At 36.2% G+C, this 20,699-nt stretch overlaps 1 protein-coding gene across 2 annotated transcripts in view; it reads left to right on the top strand.

The window, feature by feature from the left end:
- The window catches only part of DMXL2 (Dmx like 2), a 54,664-nt gene extending 35,026 nt beyond the window's left edge, over positions 1 to 19,638 (top strand). The window contains exons 25-44 of one of the 2 annotated variants that reach the window (XM_076347780.1): positions 900 to 1,091; positions 2,700 to 2,776; positions 3,462 to 3,592; positions 4,279 to 4,527; positions 6,132 to 6,313; positions 6,674 to 6,804; positions 7,765 to 7,850; positions 8,097 to 8,298; positions 9,379 to 9,496; positions 10,307 to 10,369; positions 10,765 to 10,851; positions 10,932 to 11,053; positions 11,809 to 11,947; positions 12,550 to 12,610; positions 12,697 to 12,824; positions 14,398 to 14,475; positions 15,087 to 15,178; positions 15,764 to 15,816; positions 16,932 to 17,149; positions 18,157 to 19,638. In XM_076347780.1, coding sequence (XP_076203895.1) covers positions 900 to 1,091; positions 2,700 to 2,776; positions 3,462 to 3,592; positions 4,279 to 4,527; positions 6,132 to 6,313; positions 6,674 to 6,804; positions 7,765 to 7,850; positions 8,097 to 8,298; positions 9,379 to 9,496; positions 10,307 to 10,369; positions 10,765 to 10,851; positions 10,932 to 11,053; positions 11,809 to 11,947; positions 12,550 to 12,610; positions 12,697 to 12,824; positions 14,398 to 14,475; positions 15,087 to 15,178; positions 15,764 to 15,816; positions 16,932 to 17,149; positions 18,157 to 18,366 — 2,619 coding nt within the window. In that variant the 3' untranslated portion in view covers positions 18,367 to 19,638. The remainder of the gene's footprint in view (positions 1 to 899; positions 1,092 to 2,699; positions 2,777 to 3,461; positions 3,593 to 4,278; positions 4,528 to 6,131; positions 6,314 to 6,673; positions 6,805 to 7,764; positions 7,851 to 8,096; positions 8,299 to 9,378; positions 9,497 to 10,306; positions 10,370 to 10,764; positions 10,852 to 10,931; positions 11,054 to 11,808; positions 11,948 to 12,549; positions 12,611 to 12,696; positions 12,825 to 14,397; positions 14,476 to 15,086; positions 15,179 to 15,763; positions 15,817 to 16,931; positions 17,150 to 18,156) is intronic. The other variant, XM_076347781.1, reaches the window with a different exon arrangement.
- The last annotated feature ends 1,061 nt before the right edge of the window (positions 19,639 to 20,699 follow it).

The raw sequence follows: 20,699 nt of genomic DNA, 5'->3' as shown, positions 1-20,699 counted from the left end.
TGGTTCTTAAGAATCTGTTATATGACATTGAGGATTAGGCTACCTATAACTATGGAATATAAATGTTGCTGTTTATATTATAGCTGCAGCATTATATGTGTGTTCCGATGAAATTATAATTTTGATCACAATATTCGGGGTACCTATATAAAATTAAATTCACAGTTGCTGAAATATGACAAAATCTCATTCCCTAGACCTCTACACATCATGCAAGGGAGCTACAAAGAATGGGATCTTAGCTGCAAGGCTCAACAAATAATACCAAGTCAGACAGGGTAGCGCTCCCTTTTACTATATTATGGCATACAAAAAGAGATATTTTCCAGCAAATGTTAATGACTAACCTGAGCTACAGCAGATAATCTGATACTGGGCAAGTCATTTAACTTGCTCGAGTCCTAGATTTCTCACATTTCAAATGGGAGCAGTAGACAACTGTTTTGGTGGTACTAGGCTTAGCACATACTTTTAAGAATAAAAAAAAAAATTCTGTTCATTTCCACTTGAGAAACTCCGATTAGTGCAAATTTGACTTCTGTTATTAAACTCAGACCAGTGAGGATTATGTCAACTTATACTACTGCAAGTGCATTTTTAGTTGGTGTTTCTTAATAGACAATCCCAACGCTTCCTAATGAACTACATAAAAATACTCTTCCTGCACTAAATCAAAAAGTGTTCCTGCAAACTTGGCTATCAGGTCTGATCCATGTTATTGTAGTAACTAAGAACTTACTTTTGACATCAGTCACAGTAAAATGTTGTCTGTACTGAGTGGACAGCAGTGGAAGAAGATAAATAACCCTGGAAAAACATTTAAGATGTAAAGTTATTATTTTTTTAAAACTTTTTTTCTCAAAGCAATAATTTTAAATACAATCTTTTCTTTTAAACAGGAAACTACTGTAAAACAACTTCAGTCTCCACTTCCATTACCCACAACACTACCGTTGCTTTCTGCAAGCATAGCATCCACAAAAACTGTGATAGCTAATCCTGTGCTGTATTTAAACAACCACATCCATGATATTCTTTACACTATTGTGCAGATGAAATCACCACCACATCCTAATTTTGAAGATGTCAAGGTAATTAAAAGCTTTCAGGAAATGCTACATGATTTTTTCTAAAATGGGGAGCATGCGAAAAATAAAATGCGGTGTTTGAGTTAACTTTTCAACACTTACCCTTTCCCAATACTGACCTTCTCCCTTAAGTCTGGCGAACTGAAAATGCTAGTTAACCACTTGCTTTCTGACATCTTTTTGAATCCCTTTCATCCAAATTCTGGTCATTCTCAGGACACTATTCCAAAGGTGAATGCTCACTAAAACACTGAATTCTTGGCTCTTAAAACAACACGATCATCTAAGTTAACTAATTATTATCGTTCTGGTCAAATCCTGTAGGGAGATTAATGAAAGTAGAGATGGGGGACTGTAAGTTACGTTATAATCTTCTATTAATATAGATATTTTAAACCTTACTCTAGCGCAAATTTCCTCAAGTGTACTGGTTTTTAAGGAATTGTGGTGAATTTCTTTATCTGACGCCATACTCAGGGGTGAATAAATTCTGGTCAGATTCAGTAAATGGGGGGGGGGAAGCCGAAGAGCCTGAGACTATGACACAGTTAGTAAGAAGCTAAATCATTATTTTGTACATTTAGATCAGTGTTCAAATTCATTAAATTAATTTGAATTTCTATTGACTAAATGGAAGTAGGGAAAAATTAGGAAACTAAATGGGTTGTCCCACTGCCAGGCAGTTACGTTTCTAAAACTGTAACCCAAGCTCATTTACATATCATTTTCTCTTGTATCAGTTGACTCCTTTTCCATCCTGCATTATGCCACAGCAAGCATCTTTCTTACTCTAAAAACCTCATACTTCACATGCATTTTCTTTTAAAAGAGAATTCGGAAAGAAGAGCTGACACTTCCTAACTGCAAACCAACTAGTTAGATAATTCATAGCTTTAATCTAAGGTCTAGCATTTGATTAAATGGAAAGATGGTAGGAAAAGATGGAAATGAACACAGGGTGGGTTTAAAAAAGTTTACGTTTTTAACAGTTTGACAGTATCATTTTCTTCACACTGTGGATTTCATCGGACTTTCCAAGAAATCCTCGCATTTCTTCTGTTTAAGAACTGGAGCGTTTCTGTTGCATTGTGAGGCAATAACGGAGTATTATTCTTGTTACTCCTGGAGACTTCTGGAAATGTATAAGCATGTAACTGCAGTAAAGAAGATATTGATCAAACAATCATACAATGATTACACAAAATTTTGTATTTTATGCATATTGAGCAACTGCTACTACATTGAACTGCGATGTTATGTAATACGGCTTCCAGGAACTGTTCTATCAAATTCATTATCATAACAGGGCATACTTAATCACTCCTTCAGTATACTCATTCATGGCAGCAGTTCTATATTAGAATAAAGTTAATTATCTTGACATAATATTAGAAGGTTTTGACTGCAATCAAAGGAAAATCACAACTGCTTGTTCAAGATCGAAGTACTGTATTGTAAACTTAAAGTAACATTCAGTTACTATTTCCTGCACTCGGTTTAAAACTAGAAGATTCCTGCATAACACGTTTCCAACACTGTTTAGAAAGAATTGTAGTTTACTCACCTTTTACCTGTAACTTATGTATAGCTTATTGGCTCTTTTTGTTTTAGGTGTACACACTTCATTCTTTAGCAGCTTCACTTTCTGCATCCATTTATCAAGCACTATGTGACAGCCACAGCTACAGGTAAAAATGGAAGTTTCCTTACAGTCCTACATTTGGCGTATACTTTGTGTATACAAAATGGAAATTCTTCATGCATGTGTCTAAAAAGGGGATTAAATATATGTATATGGGTATAGATAGATACACAGTTTACACATTGCTAGCTTTGATATGCCAGATCAGTTTTACACAGACAAAATAACACCAGTCATTCAGATTTTTTCCAATAAATAATAGGAAAATCTGGTGTCACTCTCACTTGGGATGCTTCTGAAAAATATTTGAATGCTGTTTTCCACAGCACGTTCATTGCTGAATAGGAGTGCAGGGGAAACATTTGAGCCTAACTGAAGTCAGGTTTCAGGCAGTTTGTATTCCAAAATGGAACTGGAAGAGAATGCTGTAAAAATATTTAAAAAAATTCTTCAGAACAAATACGTAATTAAAATTTTTGAAAAAGCCTTTTTCATATCTGGAGCTACACACATAACGTATTAAAATCAATAATGCCACATGGAAACATTTAAAGTTTTAATAAAAAAATGTATTTTGTATACCATAAAATTACAAAATTCTTGACTTAGTCCTATAGAATTTTAAACGTTGCATTTTCTGATTAAAATGAGAAGCATGTATATATACAATACTTTATTACAAAAATATTCTAAAATCCTTTCTCATCAGAAAAAAATTAATTTGTATTTAGCAGTCAAACAGAAGCGAATCAGTTTACAGGGATGGTTTATCAAGGACTGCTTTTGAGTGATCGACGCAGACTGAGGACAGAAAGTATTGAAGAGCATGCAACTCCAAACTCGTCTCCTGCTCAGTGGCCTGGTGAGGCAAAAATAAGGTTACTTTTAGTAGCACTGGACCAGCTCCACGTTTCAAAATTATCTCACTGTCCTCTAATACGATGGATGAAATGGATGCTCAGTGATGGATAAGTGTTTCTGATTTAGTTCTGAGATTAATAACAGCCTTTAACTTTTTCACGTATCAAAACAAATAAAAACAAACTTTCTATATGGCAAACATCTTGCTTGAAGAAGAGACCACGATCTTTAGGATAAACTCAGTAAGCTGATAATTTGTCATCCTAAAATGTTTTCCTCCAGTCTGCCTCACCCCCTAGCAAAGCTATTTCTGTTAGCTGTTTCTACAATACTGTCTTACATCTGTGCTTTACTGGGTATAGCTATCAAAACAACTACTCCCAAAGTATGAGCATAATTTTAGTATTTTGAGGTCAACTGTGGAAACAGCGCAGGACTTTCATAGGCAAGCTGAACTGCCCCTAGTATTTGCAGAGAGGTACAACGCAGAAGTCCCAGACCCGAGAAGGCTTTTTTTAAATTTTGAACTTTATGATTTTAAGAAAAATATTATGTTTCATCTGAATAAAAGTATCATGTGGCTATTAGTATACGTTTAACATAAAATGTAGAGGTGAAACATTTCCTTTTTTTCCTTTTGTACTCCTACTCATTTAACATAGAACTTTTCCTCTTTTCTCTTTGCAGGTGTGAGTTCACTTATAAATCTCTTAAGTTCAGCTCAGGATGAAGATCAGCCGAAGTTAAACATCCTACTTTGTGAGGCTGTTGTAGCCGTCTACCTGAGTCTCCTTATACACGCCCTTGCAACCAATTCATGTAATGAATTATTTCGACTAGCAGCCCATCCTTTGAACAGTCGAATGTGGGCTGCTGTTTTTGGCGGAGGAGTGAAACTTCTTGTAAAACCTCGAAGGCAGTCAGAAAATATTCCAGGTACTTTGTTCTCAAAAGGTCATGCTAATGATTTGCATTTTATACCTTTTAGTAACCCAGTAGGAGAGACTTCCTTCCTTTTAAAGACAAAAACCAAGCAAGCAGAATTTAAGTATCTACTGGCAAGAAAACTGTTACATTAATTAAAAAACAGAAAAAATATTAGTTTTGCAATTGTCCTTTGTAATGGCACCCAGCACATTTTGAATTTGCCATAAAAACTGTACAGTTACTATATTGCTAATATTACTATTAGATGCTTCCTTATAACACTTTCCAGGACTTTCGTCGTCCCTTTTTAGTGAAAAAACATGGTATAAATCAGTGTTCGCACCTATGGTTTTCTGTATGTGAGAGATGAGTGTTACTGTTTAACGACTGCAGTAACTTGGAAGCAGTATTTCTGAAACCAATTTCTATTGCAAGATACGATTTCACCTTGCACAAGACCACAGAGAAAAAGCATCAACTTCATCTGTCAGACAAATAGTTCATGCATATGTAAGCTCCAACTAAAACCAGGAATTTTGCAGAGACAGTTGAGCATGTCTTAATATACTGCATGAGGAAAAGCAAAAGTGGAGACTGAATTCAGGCTCTGGAGACAAAGGCAAATACAGCTGTCTGTCATAGATTTCACACTGCGACAATACTGAAAATCACGTCACAGACTTTCAAAACAACGATAGGCTTGAAACTTATGCAGAGATTAGATGTTCCGTATCTGAAATATAAAACAAAACAGTAATAAGGCAATGCACCGTTATAAGTACGCACAACAGATATCTGTCATTCATGGAATAACTTAAACTCATTTAGGGCAGTTATTTTCACAAGATGTTAATATGAATAACTTCTATAAAGTCATGTCTTCATTTGAGATGTATTCTGTTTTCCTTTAACCTACAAGCTGCTACAGCTTCTGATGTTTCAGAGGATGGTAATGAAGGTTTGTAAAAACTTGCAGTGTAGATGAATGTTAGTAGTGGCTTTTTAAAAAAAAAAAAAAGTGTTTAAATATCTAGCTCCTTTGTAATAAAGTAAGTGTGGTCGGTCTTCAATGTTGCCTGGCCAATAACACTTTGAAAAACAAATTCCACATTAATATTTTGATAACTATTAAGACATTTTAAATCATAACACTTTAAAATAGACTTGTCAAAAAGCCCGTCTCTCTACTCAAATTTTCTTCGCTATCTTAAGAGTTCCTTGGCTTATATTTTGAATAACTACTGCTACTTGTGCAGTTTACAGTTCAGTGGAATTTTATACATTACTTTTATTTCTCAACAAAATTTCTTCATTTCTCTTGAGAAATTTTTCAGCTAAAAGCTTTTTACTTAAAAGCTGCATCTCCTGAGAACTTAATTCAGATAATAAAATGTATTTCTCATGATATATCCAAGGTATAGATGCCACAGTTATTGAATTTATCATAAGTGAACTTTTTGTGTGATTACACTTACTTTATTTAGGCTGGCTTTGATTTCTGAATCAGTAGAAATTAGTACCAATAACAATGGTTTTAGTTGCTTCAGTTATAAAATCTAGCCATTTCTAAAGATGCAATATTAATATCAGCTTTTCAAATTACCTGAATTTAGCACCGCCTCTTCCATCAGAAGAAATGGATAAACATCGCCGTCGGTTTAATATGAGAATGCTAGTGCCAGGAAGACCTGTAAAAGATAGCAGCGTGCCGCCACCGGTACCTGCAGAAAGACCCTCTTACAAAGAAAAGTTTATCCCTCCGGAACTCAGCATGTGGGACTATTTTATGGCAAAGGTAATTTAAAATGGAAAATATAAGTTACAGTTCATAAAAGCGTGTTTCTTCTCTGTTAAGTTTTAAAGGACAAAAATAATGTGAAAATTGTGAGTGCTCTTTGTAGTAAGCTGCAGAATATTATCCTCGTAATAAAAGATGAAGAGCCTACAAGTCTATTACTTAACTTTCAAAACATGTCTCTTGCCAATAATAGAGATTAACACTTTTCTCCTTGCTACTTGTTTATGTTTCAGGGAAGCTTATTTATAGGTTCAGTTGTTGTCATTTAAACTCTATGACAGTGATAACTAAAGTAAGAGTTGAATATTAAGAGATCAGAAAATTGCTTTTATAGCAGACTTTTATTTTGCGTTGCAGCCATTTCTTCCTTTATCAGACAGCGGTGTTATATATGATTCCGATGAAAGCATTCACAGTGATGAAGAGGAGGATGATGCTTTCCTCTCTGATATACAGATCCAGGAACACAAAGATGCTAATTCTTACAGGTTAGCAGAAATTGCCACTGTTTTAGAATAATTGTTATGTGCTTACTTTTGCTTCCAGATTAAAGAAAATACAGGTCCTCTGCACTGTCCAGTTTAAGTCAAATAATTTTAGTACTGTGGATAAGACTTATCTGTGGCAACAGGATTACAGAAGTGACAAATTCTCATCACAGTGACAGTTCCCCATTTACTTGCCTACAAAAACGGGATTAGGAAGTCAAAGCCATGTGGTTTGTGTTTTTGGGGAGGGAAAAAAAAAAACAAAAAAATCTTCATTTTTAAGACACAAAGAACATGAGGTACCACAATGCCAGCTCTAGAATGATGTTTTAGACTACTGATTCAAGCATGATCTTTAGTTTTTGAATGAGGGGCAGATTAAGTAGAACACTTTAAAAAAGAAAACGTTGCAAGATAAAATGAAATAAAGTGGATGACCTCAGCATTATAATAATGAAGAATGATGGCTCTTTTATGAGAGACTCTTCCAAGTGTCTCATTAGTCCTTACAGCTGCGCTGTATAGGATTTGTGTCTTTAATATCTGTGAGACTCTTTCAGCGTGAAAGCTTCTGCCATGAATGCCAAACTCAAGTAATGTCTTGTCTGTATTCATGGATTTCATGGAGAGTTTCAGGAGGCGTTTCAGGGGGCTTGTACATAATTCTCCATCTTGCAGAGGCTTGCGCATTTACGCTCTTTTATCTGGGGGAAGACTACAATAATCTGGGGTTTGTAAAAGAGAGAAGGGGATACTATCTGTTACAGTGAGTGCCCTCAGAGGCACCCTTACCTTGCATAGTTGATATGTAAGTAGCTTTCTCTTGTGTGTCTGGTAAACCTCAGTGAACCATCTACACTGTTTTTCTAATCTGTGTGTTCAGTAGAAAGAGAAAAATATTCTGCGGATAACTGTGTTAATGTTGTTTTAACACAACTAAATATTCTTTTTTTTATACAGCTGGGCTCTTCTGCATCTGACAATGGTAAAATTAGTTCTGCACAATGTTAAGAACTTCTTTCCCATTGCTGGTCTGGAATTCACTGGTACGTTAAATTCGGCTTTACATTTTAGTTTTCTGTATAAGTGGCTTTCTGTCAGACTTTGCTTTTTAACTTTCATTTTTAAATTTAAATAATTTAATACATTATTTTTTACAATGGCCCACAACTATGTTTCCTTTCAAGATTCTTTTTTTTGGATGGTTGTATTATTCTGGGTTTTTTTATACACACTGTAAATTAAATGTTTTTTTTTCTTCTAAGCCTTATTCTATTAATATTTCTGTTTAGATCTGCCTGTAACATCACCATTGGGCATTGCTGTAATAAAAAATTTGGAACACTGGGAACAGATTCTTCAAGATAGAATGGACCAGTTTGAAGGCCCACCACCAAACTACATCAATACTTATCCCAGCGACCTTGGCGTAGGTGCAGGACCAGCTATTCTCCGCAATAAAGCAATGATTGAACCTGAAAACACACCATTCAAGTAAGTATTTTTTTCCTAGCAAAACCACGTTCTTTGATCATAGAAATACTGAAGAGTATTTCCACCTAAAGTTAAACAGCCAAATGAAGGTTGGCTAGATCTTAGATCTAGCCAATGCTTTACAGAAAGCACTTTCCCGCGTCCCTTTGTTCCTTCTTGTGCAGCTGTCTCCCGCAGCAGCCTTTACTTATTCTGCTGCACCTCTCACAACTGCAGCAAGAAAGCAAAATAAGAAGGAAAGAGCGAAGCTTGGAAGACTACAAATCAAGGGCAACAGCTGCTGCTGGGAAGACCCTATTCAATCTCTTTTACTGTTCCTCCAGTAGCAGCTGTCTCCCGCCCTACCTCAGCAACAGAAGAAAAGACTTAAACAATACATGCAGATGTCAGGAGGAGGAGAGAAAGAAAGTTGTAGTGTGGTCCTTGTAAAGCCAATCCTCCTGTGTTTAGACCAATGTCATGCTTGCAGGTATCTTTAAATGCAGATAGCGAACCATGTTTTCAACTCAAAAATAGCTTGCTTTTCTCAATATACTAAAATACAACTTTAGGTTTGCTCACTATATATGACTTTGGATTTGCATGGTTGATACTGCTATAGGGATTTTATTAAAATATTCTTACAAACATGCACTGCTTCTTTAGAAATATTTGTCCCCAAATCTGAGGCAATAAATTTTATTTGGCTCATATATGAGCTAAATATTTTTGAATTCTTTCAAATACTGAAAGAAATACATAAAGAAATTCTGTAGGGCCAGCATAATTCCAACATAAAAGCAGTTTTAGTAGAGCGCAAATATAGACATAAATGCGAGTCAGCAGATTAAACTGTAGTACCTGGAAGTTAGTAACATAATGCAGATTTTAAAAAAATGCAAGAAAAAAGTATCTCTTGATATTTGTCTTGAACAAATTAGAGCTTAAACTTTGGTTGGTTGTTTATTTTTTTTTTCTTCAAATTGGAGTTTCTTGTAAAGTCATTCAGAGTCTTTCTTTAGATTTGTTTTTTTGTCCACCTTTAATTACATTGATGCTTTTTTCCTCTCCCCCCACCCCCCCACTTTCTGTTTTATCCAGATCAAAAGATTATTCAGCTCTTCCAGCAAAAAGGCTCTGGCATTTTCTTGTGAAGCAAGAACTTCTTCAGGAGACTTTCATAAGATATATATTCACAAAGAAAAGAAAGCAAAGTGAGGTAAACAAAGGATGTAACTTTTTTTAAAAGAAAGCTCAATTGTAACTGTTCCTCAGTCTCTTCAGTATTTCTTTTAATTTTTCTTTCTATTTTTTCGTTGGCATTTCAGTTTCCTTTCTTTCATTTTACAGTGTTTGGAATTTTTTTTTAAAATCAACATGACCGTCATGTTGTTTATTGAAATATCAATTGAACTGAATATTTTTAGACAAGACATATCTCACCTTACCTTTATGTATTTGAATACTGTCCTAATAAAGAAACAGAACATTTGCAATAATGGTAATAAGTAAATAAATTTGAGTATTCATATAATATTTTTTGTGTGTCATACTGAAAAAGAAATTTAAATGAGCTATTACTTTGTGTGTATGTATATATGCACGAGTAATATATACATATAAAAGTAATATTATATAGTAATATATAATGTGGGGTTTTACGAATTGTACCAGTTACAACTGTAATGAGTTCTAACTGAAAACTTAACCCACCGCATAAGTACCATGGGAAATAAGTATACTATTTAATATCTTTAAGAATTCCTGTAAGTATGGAGTTTGTGTGTGTATGACTCCTCCGTTTATTTACTATATCATACATTTTGTGTTCATCTAGGAGGCATTACATTTTAAGTGAGTTTGTTTAGATTCCTGTCTCAGTTTCTGTGCCTTTTATAAAAAGTTAAAAATACATTTGTCATCATTTACTGACAGAGTGGCCTTTAAAATCTAGTTTGGAATGTTTCATTCTTTTTTTATATTTGTTTGTGCATGTGTTTTGTGTTTGTGACTGTGTGATGTTATGTAGTCTGTAGAAGATCGTGTGGAGCAGGTCAAACAAAACTGCGTAGCAGAAGATCACAAAACCAAGGTAGTATCCCTTCTCCCAAACCTCTAGCACATTCTTAAAAGTTCTGTGGAACTGGCTTTTCTTTCTCTAATGTGACTAACAGAAGCTCTATGTTCTGTGTAGTCTGTGTGGCAGGCTTTTAATCAGTGAATTACCTTTGGATGTCCTGATAATTGGGATGAGTGAACACCTTGTAAATAGCGTTGCACACACAACTTTGTGTTTCTTACACTCAAATATAACTTTTGGCTTCTAGAACACCAAAGAGTATGAGAAGTCTAAAGTTTAGCTTCCTAAACAATGCTGAGGCCACTGAACTTTTCTTGCATGAATTTTGTATAGATTTTTGCAGTCTGAATGTACCACTACAAAATGGATTTTCATGCTAATTGAAATGTCTTATAAATGTTTTGTAGGTTGAAGCAGATCTTGGCTACCCTGGAGGAAAAGCAAAAATCATTCACAAAGAATCAGATATGATAATGGCATTTGCAGTTAATAAGGTAAGCCTCAAATACTACAATAAGTGTAATAAAAAGATCTTAATTATAGTTAGTGTAAATTTTCTATTTGTGCTCCATAGGCAAACAGCAATGAAATTGTTTTGGCATCTACACATGATGTTCAAGAACTTGATATTTCCGCTCTACTGGCTGCTCAGTCATTTATATGGATTGGGGAAGAATATGACAGAGAGTCTAAAAGGTAGGATTGTTTCTTTCTGGTTATATTAAGAGTATTGGTTTACTGTGAGGCTACATATATAATAGCTGGGTAAGCACAAGTGGATCATACAAAAAAAAGTTAATTACTCTTCTTCAGTAGGTTTCAGATTGCTTTACAAAGGAGTGAGGGAAGGCAAAAGAATAATTACTGTCTTCGTTTTACGCATGGAGAAGCTAAGGTTTTGAGGGGTTTGAGTGTTTTGGGCATGTCTGCACTGCAGAGTGAAGTAAAATCCCATGGTGCCTAAGCTAACAAAGGAAGTGCTACGTTAGAAACACTGCAGTTGCGTCACTGCAGTGTTGAGGCTAGTTGTGGTAGCTGATGCTAGTTGTATAATGCAACGGCCGGAATTACTGTCTCCTCCATTATTGTGCTGAGAACTGTGAATGTATCAGCTGCAGCAAGCGCTCATCTGTACCACGCTCCATCGCACAGAACAGATGTACATATAGACGGGCAGGTCAGGAATATTCCAACAATATTCTTCTCAAGAGAGCTTATATTCTCGACATCAACCTACCACAGTTAGGATCACCTCTTGAGGTTAAACACCGATAGCTTTGGAGCACGTAGAAAGCGTTTGTACAATCTAAGTGCAGGAATTATCAATTTACGGTCTCATTATAATCACTTCCTCTACCCACTGCCATTAGGCTCTTAACAATGAGATAAGCAAAGAGCATTGGTAGCAAAGAAACATTTGTTTAAAGCAGAGCACTGCTGTTCTTTTACAGTTCTGATGATATTGACTTTCGTGGTTCTACCACAACACTAACTCAGTCAACTGCGCCGTCTTTCGGAGCGAATCAGATACAACCATCTTCATCTATGCCATGGTTAGGCAGTGGTCAGACTACCACCGGCGCTGGCGTGGTAAGTACTTCTGTTGCGTGCAGCTCAGGAGACCGTTACTTTTTTTTAGTGTATTATTTAGTGGAGACACCTAGTGTACATTAGTCATCATACTGTTAATTAAATGTTGATATGAAAAGCCTACAATGACCAAGACCTGGCCAAAAAGGCGGCCAAACTAAGCGTTTTCTTGTATATTGTGGCATAGAATTATTGCGACATAGAAAATAATGGGACAATCAGGTTTTTCTCTTTCTTATGGGAACTCTGAGGTAGGACCTGGAGTTTTCTGGGGACAAAACAAAACAAACAAAAAGAGCCAACCAAAACCAGAACAGTCCCAAACTTTAAATTCTTGCATTGGGACTAACATCAAAAGCATACACATCAGCATGTGCTTAAGTTCTTTGTATAATAGAAGATAATATTAATACTATTTGAACTGTCATAAACAGGCTTTAATCACTATACTGCAACTAAACATAATTAGATGCAGATAACGTTAGCTTAACAGGCTTTTTTTAACGGGGGACACTCACCGTGTAGTAGTACAAACAAAATTGTAGAGTGTGTTTGTGTCTTTTTTCCAAAATTATTTTAATTTTTATTTGTTTTATATGAAGCTTATTAAAAGAAATCTGAATAACGTCAAGAGAATGGCTTCACATCCAGTCCATCAGTATTGTAAGTGAATCACACTTACTAGTACGGAGTAGATAATTTTCTATAAAATACTGCAGTATTAATGAACATCTATCTTTTAATCTTAGATCTTACAGGAGCACAAGATGGTAGCGTTCGAATGTTTGAGTGGACAAGGCCGCAGCAATTGGTATGCTTCCAGCAGGCTGGGAATGCCAGGGTTACGAGAATGTATTTCAATTCCCAGGGCAATAAGGTAAGTACAACATTTAGGATTTTTCCTTTTTTTTTTTTTTTTGTTCATAAGGAAACGTTTGGTTGTGCTGTGACCTCTAAAACAGTTTTAACTGGCGACACACAAAACCATTAAGATGTCCTAGCATGATGACATAAGCAGTATTGTATCGTTCATTCTGGCTGAATATGGAAGCTTTGTAATAAATGCTGATCCTTATTCTCCTTTCTCTTCTTGTCAGCTTCACACTGCTATCCCATGTCCCATTTGCTGCATTTTCAGACTCTTTATTCTCCCTGTTCTGAAATCTGTGTTCCCATGTAGTGACCTTTTTAAATTAAACATTAAAAAAAAAAAAATTGAGCTTACTTTGTAGAAGCAAATTTGTATCAATCTAGGCACCGGTCTTCAAGAACTGCTTCACACTCTGCGCTCTGGCCAGTTTTGACAGAATGCATTTCCCAGCAGATACATATAATAGCGCCCATTAGTTGAAGAATGTAAGTATACTCCAGTACAGTGGAGTACTCCAGTACAGCAGGAGAGTACAGAAGAGCAATACACTTTGGCCAGAAATGACTCTGTGAGGTATGAGAGATGCAGAAAATGGAGTGGACAAAGAAAGAAATTGGGAGGAATACCCACCTCTTCAGTTTTTCATGTTGCCCATTCTGTTATTGTAGCAGGTCTTGTCTGCATTTTACTGACAAACTATTTAACTTCATTATAGTTAAAAGCCATAAAAAGTAAATTAAAGGAGTTTGGGCATGACTATAAGATAGCTATGAAACAGCAAAGGTCAACATTCAGAAATAGCTGGAAATAAAAAGTATCTCCCAGCATACCTATCTTCAGGTAGCATAAAATCTCATTTAAACTTTTTATAAAAGTTAGTGTTTTGGTTATGTTTTAAGAAATTACAATCTTAACATCACATGGGAATCAATTTTAAGTAAGAAATTAAGATGTACTAGTTGTCCCCGCTGCTCCACATGGAGGTCACTCAGGCAGAACTCATGAAACCTGACTAAAAGGAGAAAATATAAAAAATAATTCTAACTATTTCTAAAAACATTTTGTAAAATACTTATAGGATATGCTGTATGGAATATACAGTATTAATTGTTATGCATTTTGGTTAACAAATATAACTCAGTCATTTTACCATTCATGATACAGTATAGCCCTTCCATAATTGTTCCCACCATGCTTTTATGGCATGCTGTCATGCATCTTACTTCACTAAGCATTTTCAAGTAGAGTCACGGAGTACTGATGCCTCTGTAAACTTTAGCATTTAACATTAGGATTTGAAAGATAAGCTGCCATGCTTAAAAAACCTCCATTTGCAGAAAAGAGTTAGGTATGTAGGAGAGCATCAATCATTAAATAATCATTAAACAATCGGCACTGAACTCGCTTGGCTTCTGAACTACTTTTTTGTACCTGACAATCATTGTTGTTGATATTTAATGTGCAGGCAATGGTTTGGTGTTTTAGGTGGTTTTTTTCCTGAAGTCAGCTGTTTGCTGTCATGAAGTAAGCATCCAGTAACCAGTACGTTATGCTAATAAATGCAGTTCGTTCCTTGCAGTGTGGTGTTGCTGACGGTGAAGGATTTCTAAGTATTTGGCAAGTAAACCAAACCACCTCAAATCCTAAGCCCTATCTGGTAAGTAAACAGAAATTTTTATTTTTTTCTTTTTATAGAGGAAAGTTAAGTCTCTGAGACTCAAGACAGGCCAAAAGCATAAGAGTTTCACTGAGATGTTTTTGATTTTGCTCCTTTTTAATTGGCATACTTTATCAAAACAACTGTAGAGTTTCAGTGATACATCTTTGGAAAACTAATTGTACAATAATCATAAGCTGCAATGTAATTAGAAATACTACTTCAGCATTACCCCCGATTAAATTAAAAATCAGAGCTGACAGTAATTACTTTAAAACCCCAAGACTTAGTAAAAATACACTCCTCAGTTCTTTTCACTGCTTCTTAACAGTACGTTAAGACCATGCTTAATTTGAAATTCAGGCTATTGTGATACACTATATTGTGAATTTGTTATAGTTCAGTTATTTTAGTATCTTTTTATTTTATACTGGAATTCTAATCCATTGCTCCATTCTCTGAGGTTTCAAACTGCATTGCCCGTCAGTTTTTAAACTTTGTTTAAAAGACTGCTTGTGTTACGCTATCAGTGACATCAGACTGATAGTAACTTTTGATGCAGACTACAACTGGTAAGATTGCATCTTTTTTCTTTGTTTTGTTTTTAATAGAGTTGGCAGTGCCACAGTAAAACCACAAGTGACTTTGCATTTATAACCTCTTCAAGTCTCGTTGCTACCTCGGGACAGTCCAATGATAACAGGTGTGTTTAAAGAAACAACGAGGAATTTCACCAAAGCTATTCATCTCCGTTAACTTGCTAGCTCTTGTGCATTAGTGTGTGGCTGACATTTTAAGGCTCAGTGTTCTAAGCTTTGCTACAGCTTGAACTTGCCAGATGGTTTCTTTGAACATCATTCCTTCAGTCGCTTGTTTCCCAAATTTAGTTTTTCTGAGGAGTGGTCAACAGTTAACCAGGTTTTTTAAGACGTATTCCAAATGCAACTAGTTTGACGTGATGCCGTTTGCTGGGGGTAGAAATATGTTCAGGAAAGGCAAGATAATTCTTTGTCTCTGAAAAGAACAACTTCTATAATTTCTTGGTACAACCTAGTATTAGTACACATCTTCAAGGTAGAAAGTATAGTTCCACTAAGAAGCATAAAAGAGCATAGAAAGAATTAAAGTTCTTAACACTTTGCGTATGCTCTCCAGTGACTGCAGAGTCAAGGGCTCCTTGTTCAGTTCTACCTTCTAGGCTTTGACATAAAAAGTGAACGCTTTCTGAGTCATGTCACCCCGTGAATCACGTAGCAGCAGGCCATAATGACTTTTTTCCCCCCCTCAGAAACGTGTGCCTCTGGGACACTTTGGTTTCATCTGGTAACAGTCTTATACATGGTAAGTACTGCAGTGAAAATTAAACCCCTGCTTCTTACTGACTAAGGAGATACAGCATGTGTATGCATTTGGGGCAAGGGGAAAAATTTGCACTGGGGAACTGGTCTAAATATGCGTTGCACGCTAACGCATGCGCCAGAACTGGTACTATATCATCTCTAGCATGATAATCTAGTTAATCTAATCCATATAGAAAAGTATGAAGAAAGAAGGTCATACACAAAGCTGGTTTTGTGACAGTATTAATAAAGTCTAAAATATCTGAACACAGTCCTGAAAAAAAAATTAACGGCTGACTAATTAAGGCTGCATTATTGAACTCTTATGTGTATGCAGGCTTTCACTTAACCTGGCACTTAATTAATATATCCTCTGTTGAAGCACAGAGGAAAAGACGACTGTAGGTAATAGTAGAAGCAACTCCTTCTGTCTACTGTCCTTGTCTTTCAGCACTTGGACCAGATTCCTAAAAAGATGTTAGTGTCTCTTTGACCAGGTTCAATAATTTCATCTTTATGTAACGCACTAAAGCAAAATTCCATCATGTTGTGCTGTGAAAGAAAAATACATACAAATCCAAATATAATAACCTGGGCTTTTAAAAGAGCAAATTCAACCATCTGCAAACAACTGCAGTACTCGAATAAGCAATAGGTGCATTCTGAGATTCATATTTTAAAACTAGCAGATTACACAGAAGTTCAGCCTCATTTTAAAGAAATAGAGTCAGGGCTCCTATGAGAAATAGGTTAGAAAATTAGAATATAATAATACGTGTCTATAAGGTAATTAATATTTACTTTAATTTTTTAGTTCAGCTATACTATTTTTTTAACTCGGGAATTCAATTGAACTTAATATGGTGAATTTTGTATTTTCTCAATTTTTTAAATTCAGGTATGTGCCTGTGTTCTAAAATAAATTAGACTGCATGTCATGCTTTCTTGTGCATTAGATCTGTATAGCTCTCATGAGAGCAAAAAGCTGTCAGCCGATAGGACTTTACCCATATGAAGGAATGTATCTGTCAAGTTAGAAAATACTCAGCAAACAATTTATAGAAGAAATGCATTTTAAGATCAAATCTATTAAATTCTGACATCCTTCTCCTTCAGCCTTCACTTGTCACGATCACGGTGCCACAGTACTTCAGTATGCTCCTAAACATCAACTGCTAATTTCTGGAGGTAGGAAGGGATACATCTGCATCTTTGACATCAGACAGAGGCAAATCCTTTACACCTTCCAAGCACATGAATCAGCTGTTAAGGCCCTTGCACTGGATCCTTCTGAGGACTATTTTGTTACAGGCTCAGCAGAAGGTAACATGAAGGTAAGGTATCGGAGGAGCCGAGTGGTATAGGAGAGTATTTAGCTGAAGTAGTGTATTGACATACGTTGATCAGCACGCTGTAACTGGCCAGATGAACGCGGTAACAAAACAAAAACAAACCCAAAAAACCCAAACCTACATTTGATATGCAGGATGCTTGCCTTACGTTTATAATATAAACTTAAATATACGAATACCTTTCTAAAGCAAGTAGGTTTTGCTCTCTGCTAAAAAAGATTAAACAGTCTTTTTGAAGTTGTGTGACGGAATTTTAAGCGGATAAAGCAAAGTGCATGATTCTGAAACCTTAGCTTTATTTTTCTCTCTTAAAAATGTTCTGGTTTTGCCTTTGGATATTTCTCTTCGTAATACAGAGGGCGCTCAGTAACTTCAACATTGTGTGAAGTTTATGTAACACCAAGTTCTGTTTTTCTCTTGATGCTGTAGCCCCAGACAGCTACTGAGATGTGGTAGTAGTAAGAAACAAACAACAAAAAAAAAATAAAGCAAAACAGAAATGCAGTCCCTGTTTTAAAGGGCTCCTGCACCTTAGGACACAACAGACAGCTCGGACAGCTGTGCTACCGCTCTGCGTGCTTATTAATTATGCAGCTACTCTCTGCAGCATTCCTTAGCAGAAAAGCATTTCCAGCTGCTGGAAAGCTGACAATAGGCATCTTGGATAAAAATGCAACCTGTCCATTTCTGCAGCTTTCGGGGGGGGAAGCTGGGAGGGGCGCTACTGATCAGGTACCACAGGGCAGCTCCACCCTGCCGAGTAACCAGCTCGTCCGCGTTAAGGTAGCCTTAACGCTGTCTGGCCTTGTGCTTCATCAGGAGCCTCTCAAGACTCTTGGACTTGTTGTAATTGTTGCTAATAGGCAACAGAAAACACCCTTTATCTTTGCTGAATAGGGCTTAGAACAGCCAGGAATCTGAAACATTAGGGAAAAAATACAAATCCTAATTTTAATTTCCTTTTGTCATTTGTCACTCTTTCAATACAGGTGTGGAGACTGACTGGCTATAACTTAATTCATTCATTTAAAAACGAACATGCTAAGCAGTCCATTTTCAGAAATATTGGTGCTGGCGTCACCCAGATCGAAACTGTGCAAGGCAATCGTATCTTCTCCTGTGGAGCAGATGGCACACTGAAAATGAGGGTTCTTCCCCATGCTTTCAATGTACCTTCAGGCATTTTTGACATTCTGTAGCGTTATGTGAGCTAATCCTGTTTTTATATAATGTCCCTTTAAGTAGCTAAAAACACAGTGACGTGCACTGTGGAAAGGAAGTACTCTGTTTCCTTTCAAAGCAGTTACTGCAGCATTAAGTATTACGGGGAAAAAAGATTAAAAAAAAAAAAAGACTTTTGCAACAGGTATATTTTGAGTATGCCCATAAGGATCACTGGGGTGGAAATGCATGTACTGTATTGTAAAAGCAAAGACAAACGCAGTACAGTCAGTCACCGGTGGGGTTACTGCTCAGTAACCCACAAGCTGCAGTTAGTAAGTGTGTTGTAAAGATTCTGACAGTTGTCAGTCACTCAACAAGCACTGTGGCTCTACAAGTCAGTAAGCATTTCTGGTGTGATTCTGATTATTTTTATTCCCCTTTTTCCCACTAATTGAAGCATGTGCAGAACTTCTCATTGTAAAATAGTTTAGTTTTAATTAAGGGTACTCAGTGTATTCGATTTTCGCAAGAAAGTGTAATGGATGCAAATGCCGTGGAACATGTGCAATCAAGAACGTACTGTGAGACACGTATCATTTTATGCTGAGACTTTTTTCCCCAGTTAGTATTAATACACAGTCGATACTGGAACTTGCACATCAACACGTTTTTAAATGCGATGGTTTTTAATTTGCACACTATTTTCCTTTCCTTCTGACAGCTATGTTTTCTATTGGACACCTGCCTTTACTTTAGCAATGTACTGTAAGCACTAAATGTTAGTAGTGAAGACATCCATGATTCTAGTCAGCTTTTAGTTTTGAAATTCATTTGTCCAGAAAATACTTCATTAAATGAAGCTGTTAAGAGAATACCAATAGAACGTATAATGCCACATTTCAGATGAATGTCAGGCTTTATGTGGCCAGCTAGTAAATAGTGGATAAAACTGGTAATTAAATTATTACCACAGTATATTGTATAAACTATGCAGAGTTCAATATTGTTTGCTTGTAATATAACTAGCTACTGTTGTCAGATGTATTTTTCTGTTGTAAACAAAAACCATGTTCTTAAGAGACTGGAACGGATGTCTGCATATTTAAATGTTAACAAACTGTCTTATTCCTCCAATGAAAATCTTGATGTCTGTGCTGTATTGTAAAATATACCAGAATAAAAAGCACCTTTCTCCAAAGGTGATTTTAAATTGCAGGCTGTGAAGTATGGGAAGTATGGAATGAAAGAAGAGTAAACGTCATTGTTTAGTTTTCCCTTTGTAAGTTAAATAAATTACTTTTATTTCATGGAACAGTCCATTCCAGAACTCTTCCTTATATTTGATTAGATTTAACTAAACCTCCAGTAGATTGACTGGATACTGCCTGAGCTAGCTTTAACTTGACCTCGGACTGTGCTGAGATAAAAAGGATTAGCTGTTTGCATTGTATTTTCAGCTGTCCTAGAAAAACATAAGGTTAACAGAATTTAGTTCTTCATCTCCAACAAAGGCAGCTGCAAGAAACACAGACTGGTTCCGTCACTGAGAAAAGAGGCAGAATTTGTTGTCCCTTCTCCAAGAGGTCGATTCGAGTGGTTCAACAATGGCATTCAGAAATTTAACGTGATAGGCACATGACCTAGAAACTGTCACGTCCGGCTTGAACTGTATGTGCCCAAGCTAAAAATCTTACTTCACTAGTACCATAATTCAATTTTTAAAAAAAAAACCACAACACCAACAAAAAAAAACCCAAAACCCCACAAAAATCGAAAGAAGCCCACATACACAAAACCATCGCTCTGGACTGTGAGGTTGTGCACTCTTTATAGGTATAGATAGAATTCTTGGTATATGAGTGTTGATGTATGTACTAGTTCAAGGTATTATTATTCTTTTTTCTCCCTCTGCATCTCTCTCCTTGGCATGCGAGGCCTGAATCCTGGCCTCAGCGAAACCAGCAGGTATGCTGAGAAGAGAGGATGCAGCCCAGGGCCAGCCACCACTATCGCGCACCAAAGCTTAGCTGCAGCAGAGGTACTTTCCCAGCACGTTTGCTAGACAAGGATCTGCAGGCACAGACATTCCCAAATTCATCAGTCCCTTTGATGGTGCCTGGATGTCACGCAGGTATCAAACAGCACGGTGCCGTTCAGGCTTTAAGTGATACTTAGCTTCTAAATCATTGGATGAGCTCCGTGAACTTTACCAATATACACGGGCAGCTTAGAAATTCAGGGAGGTGAGGGGTTTCTGAGAGCGTGACTTTGAATTTAGATACACAAAGCAACAGTAGGGATTTATGTTTCAGTGTTAAATTTAGAAATCTGAAACACCAGAACAAAATTAAAATCACAAAGTTCCTGT

Source organism: Aptenodytes patagonicus, chromosome 10 (assembly GCF_965638725.1).
Source record: "Aptenodytes patagonicus chromosome 10, bAptPat1.pri.cur, whole genome shotgun sequence".
NCBI lineage: Eukaryota > Metazoa > Chordata > Aves > Sphenisciformes > Spheniscidae > Aptenodytes > Aptenodytes patagonicus.
This window is presented reverse-complemented; position numbering and strand designations above follow the sequence as displayed.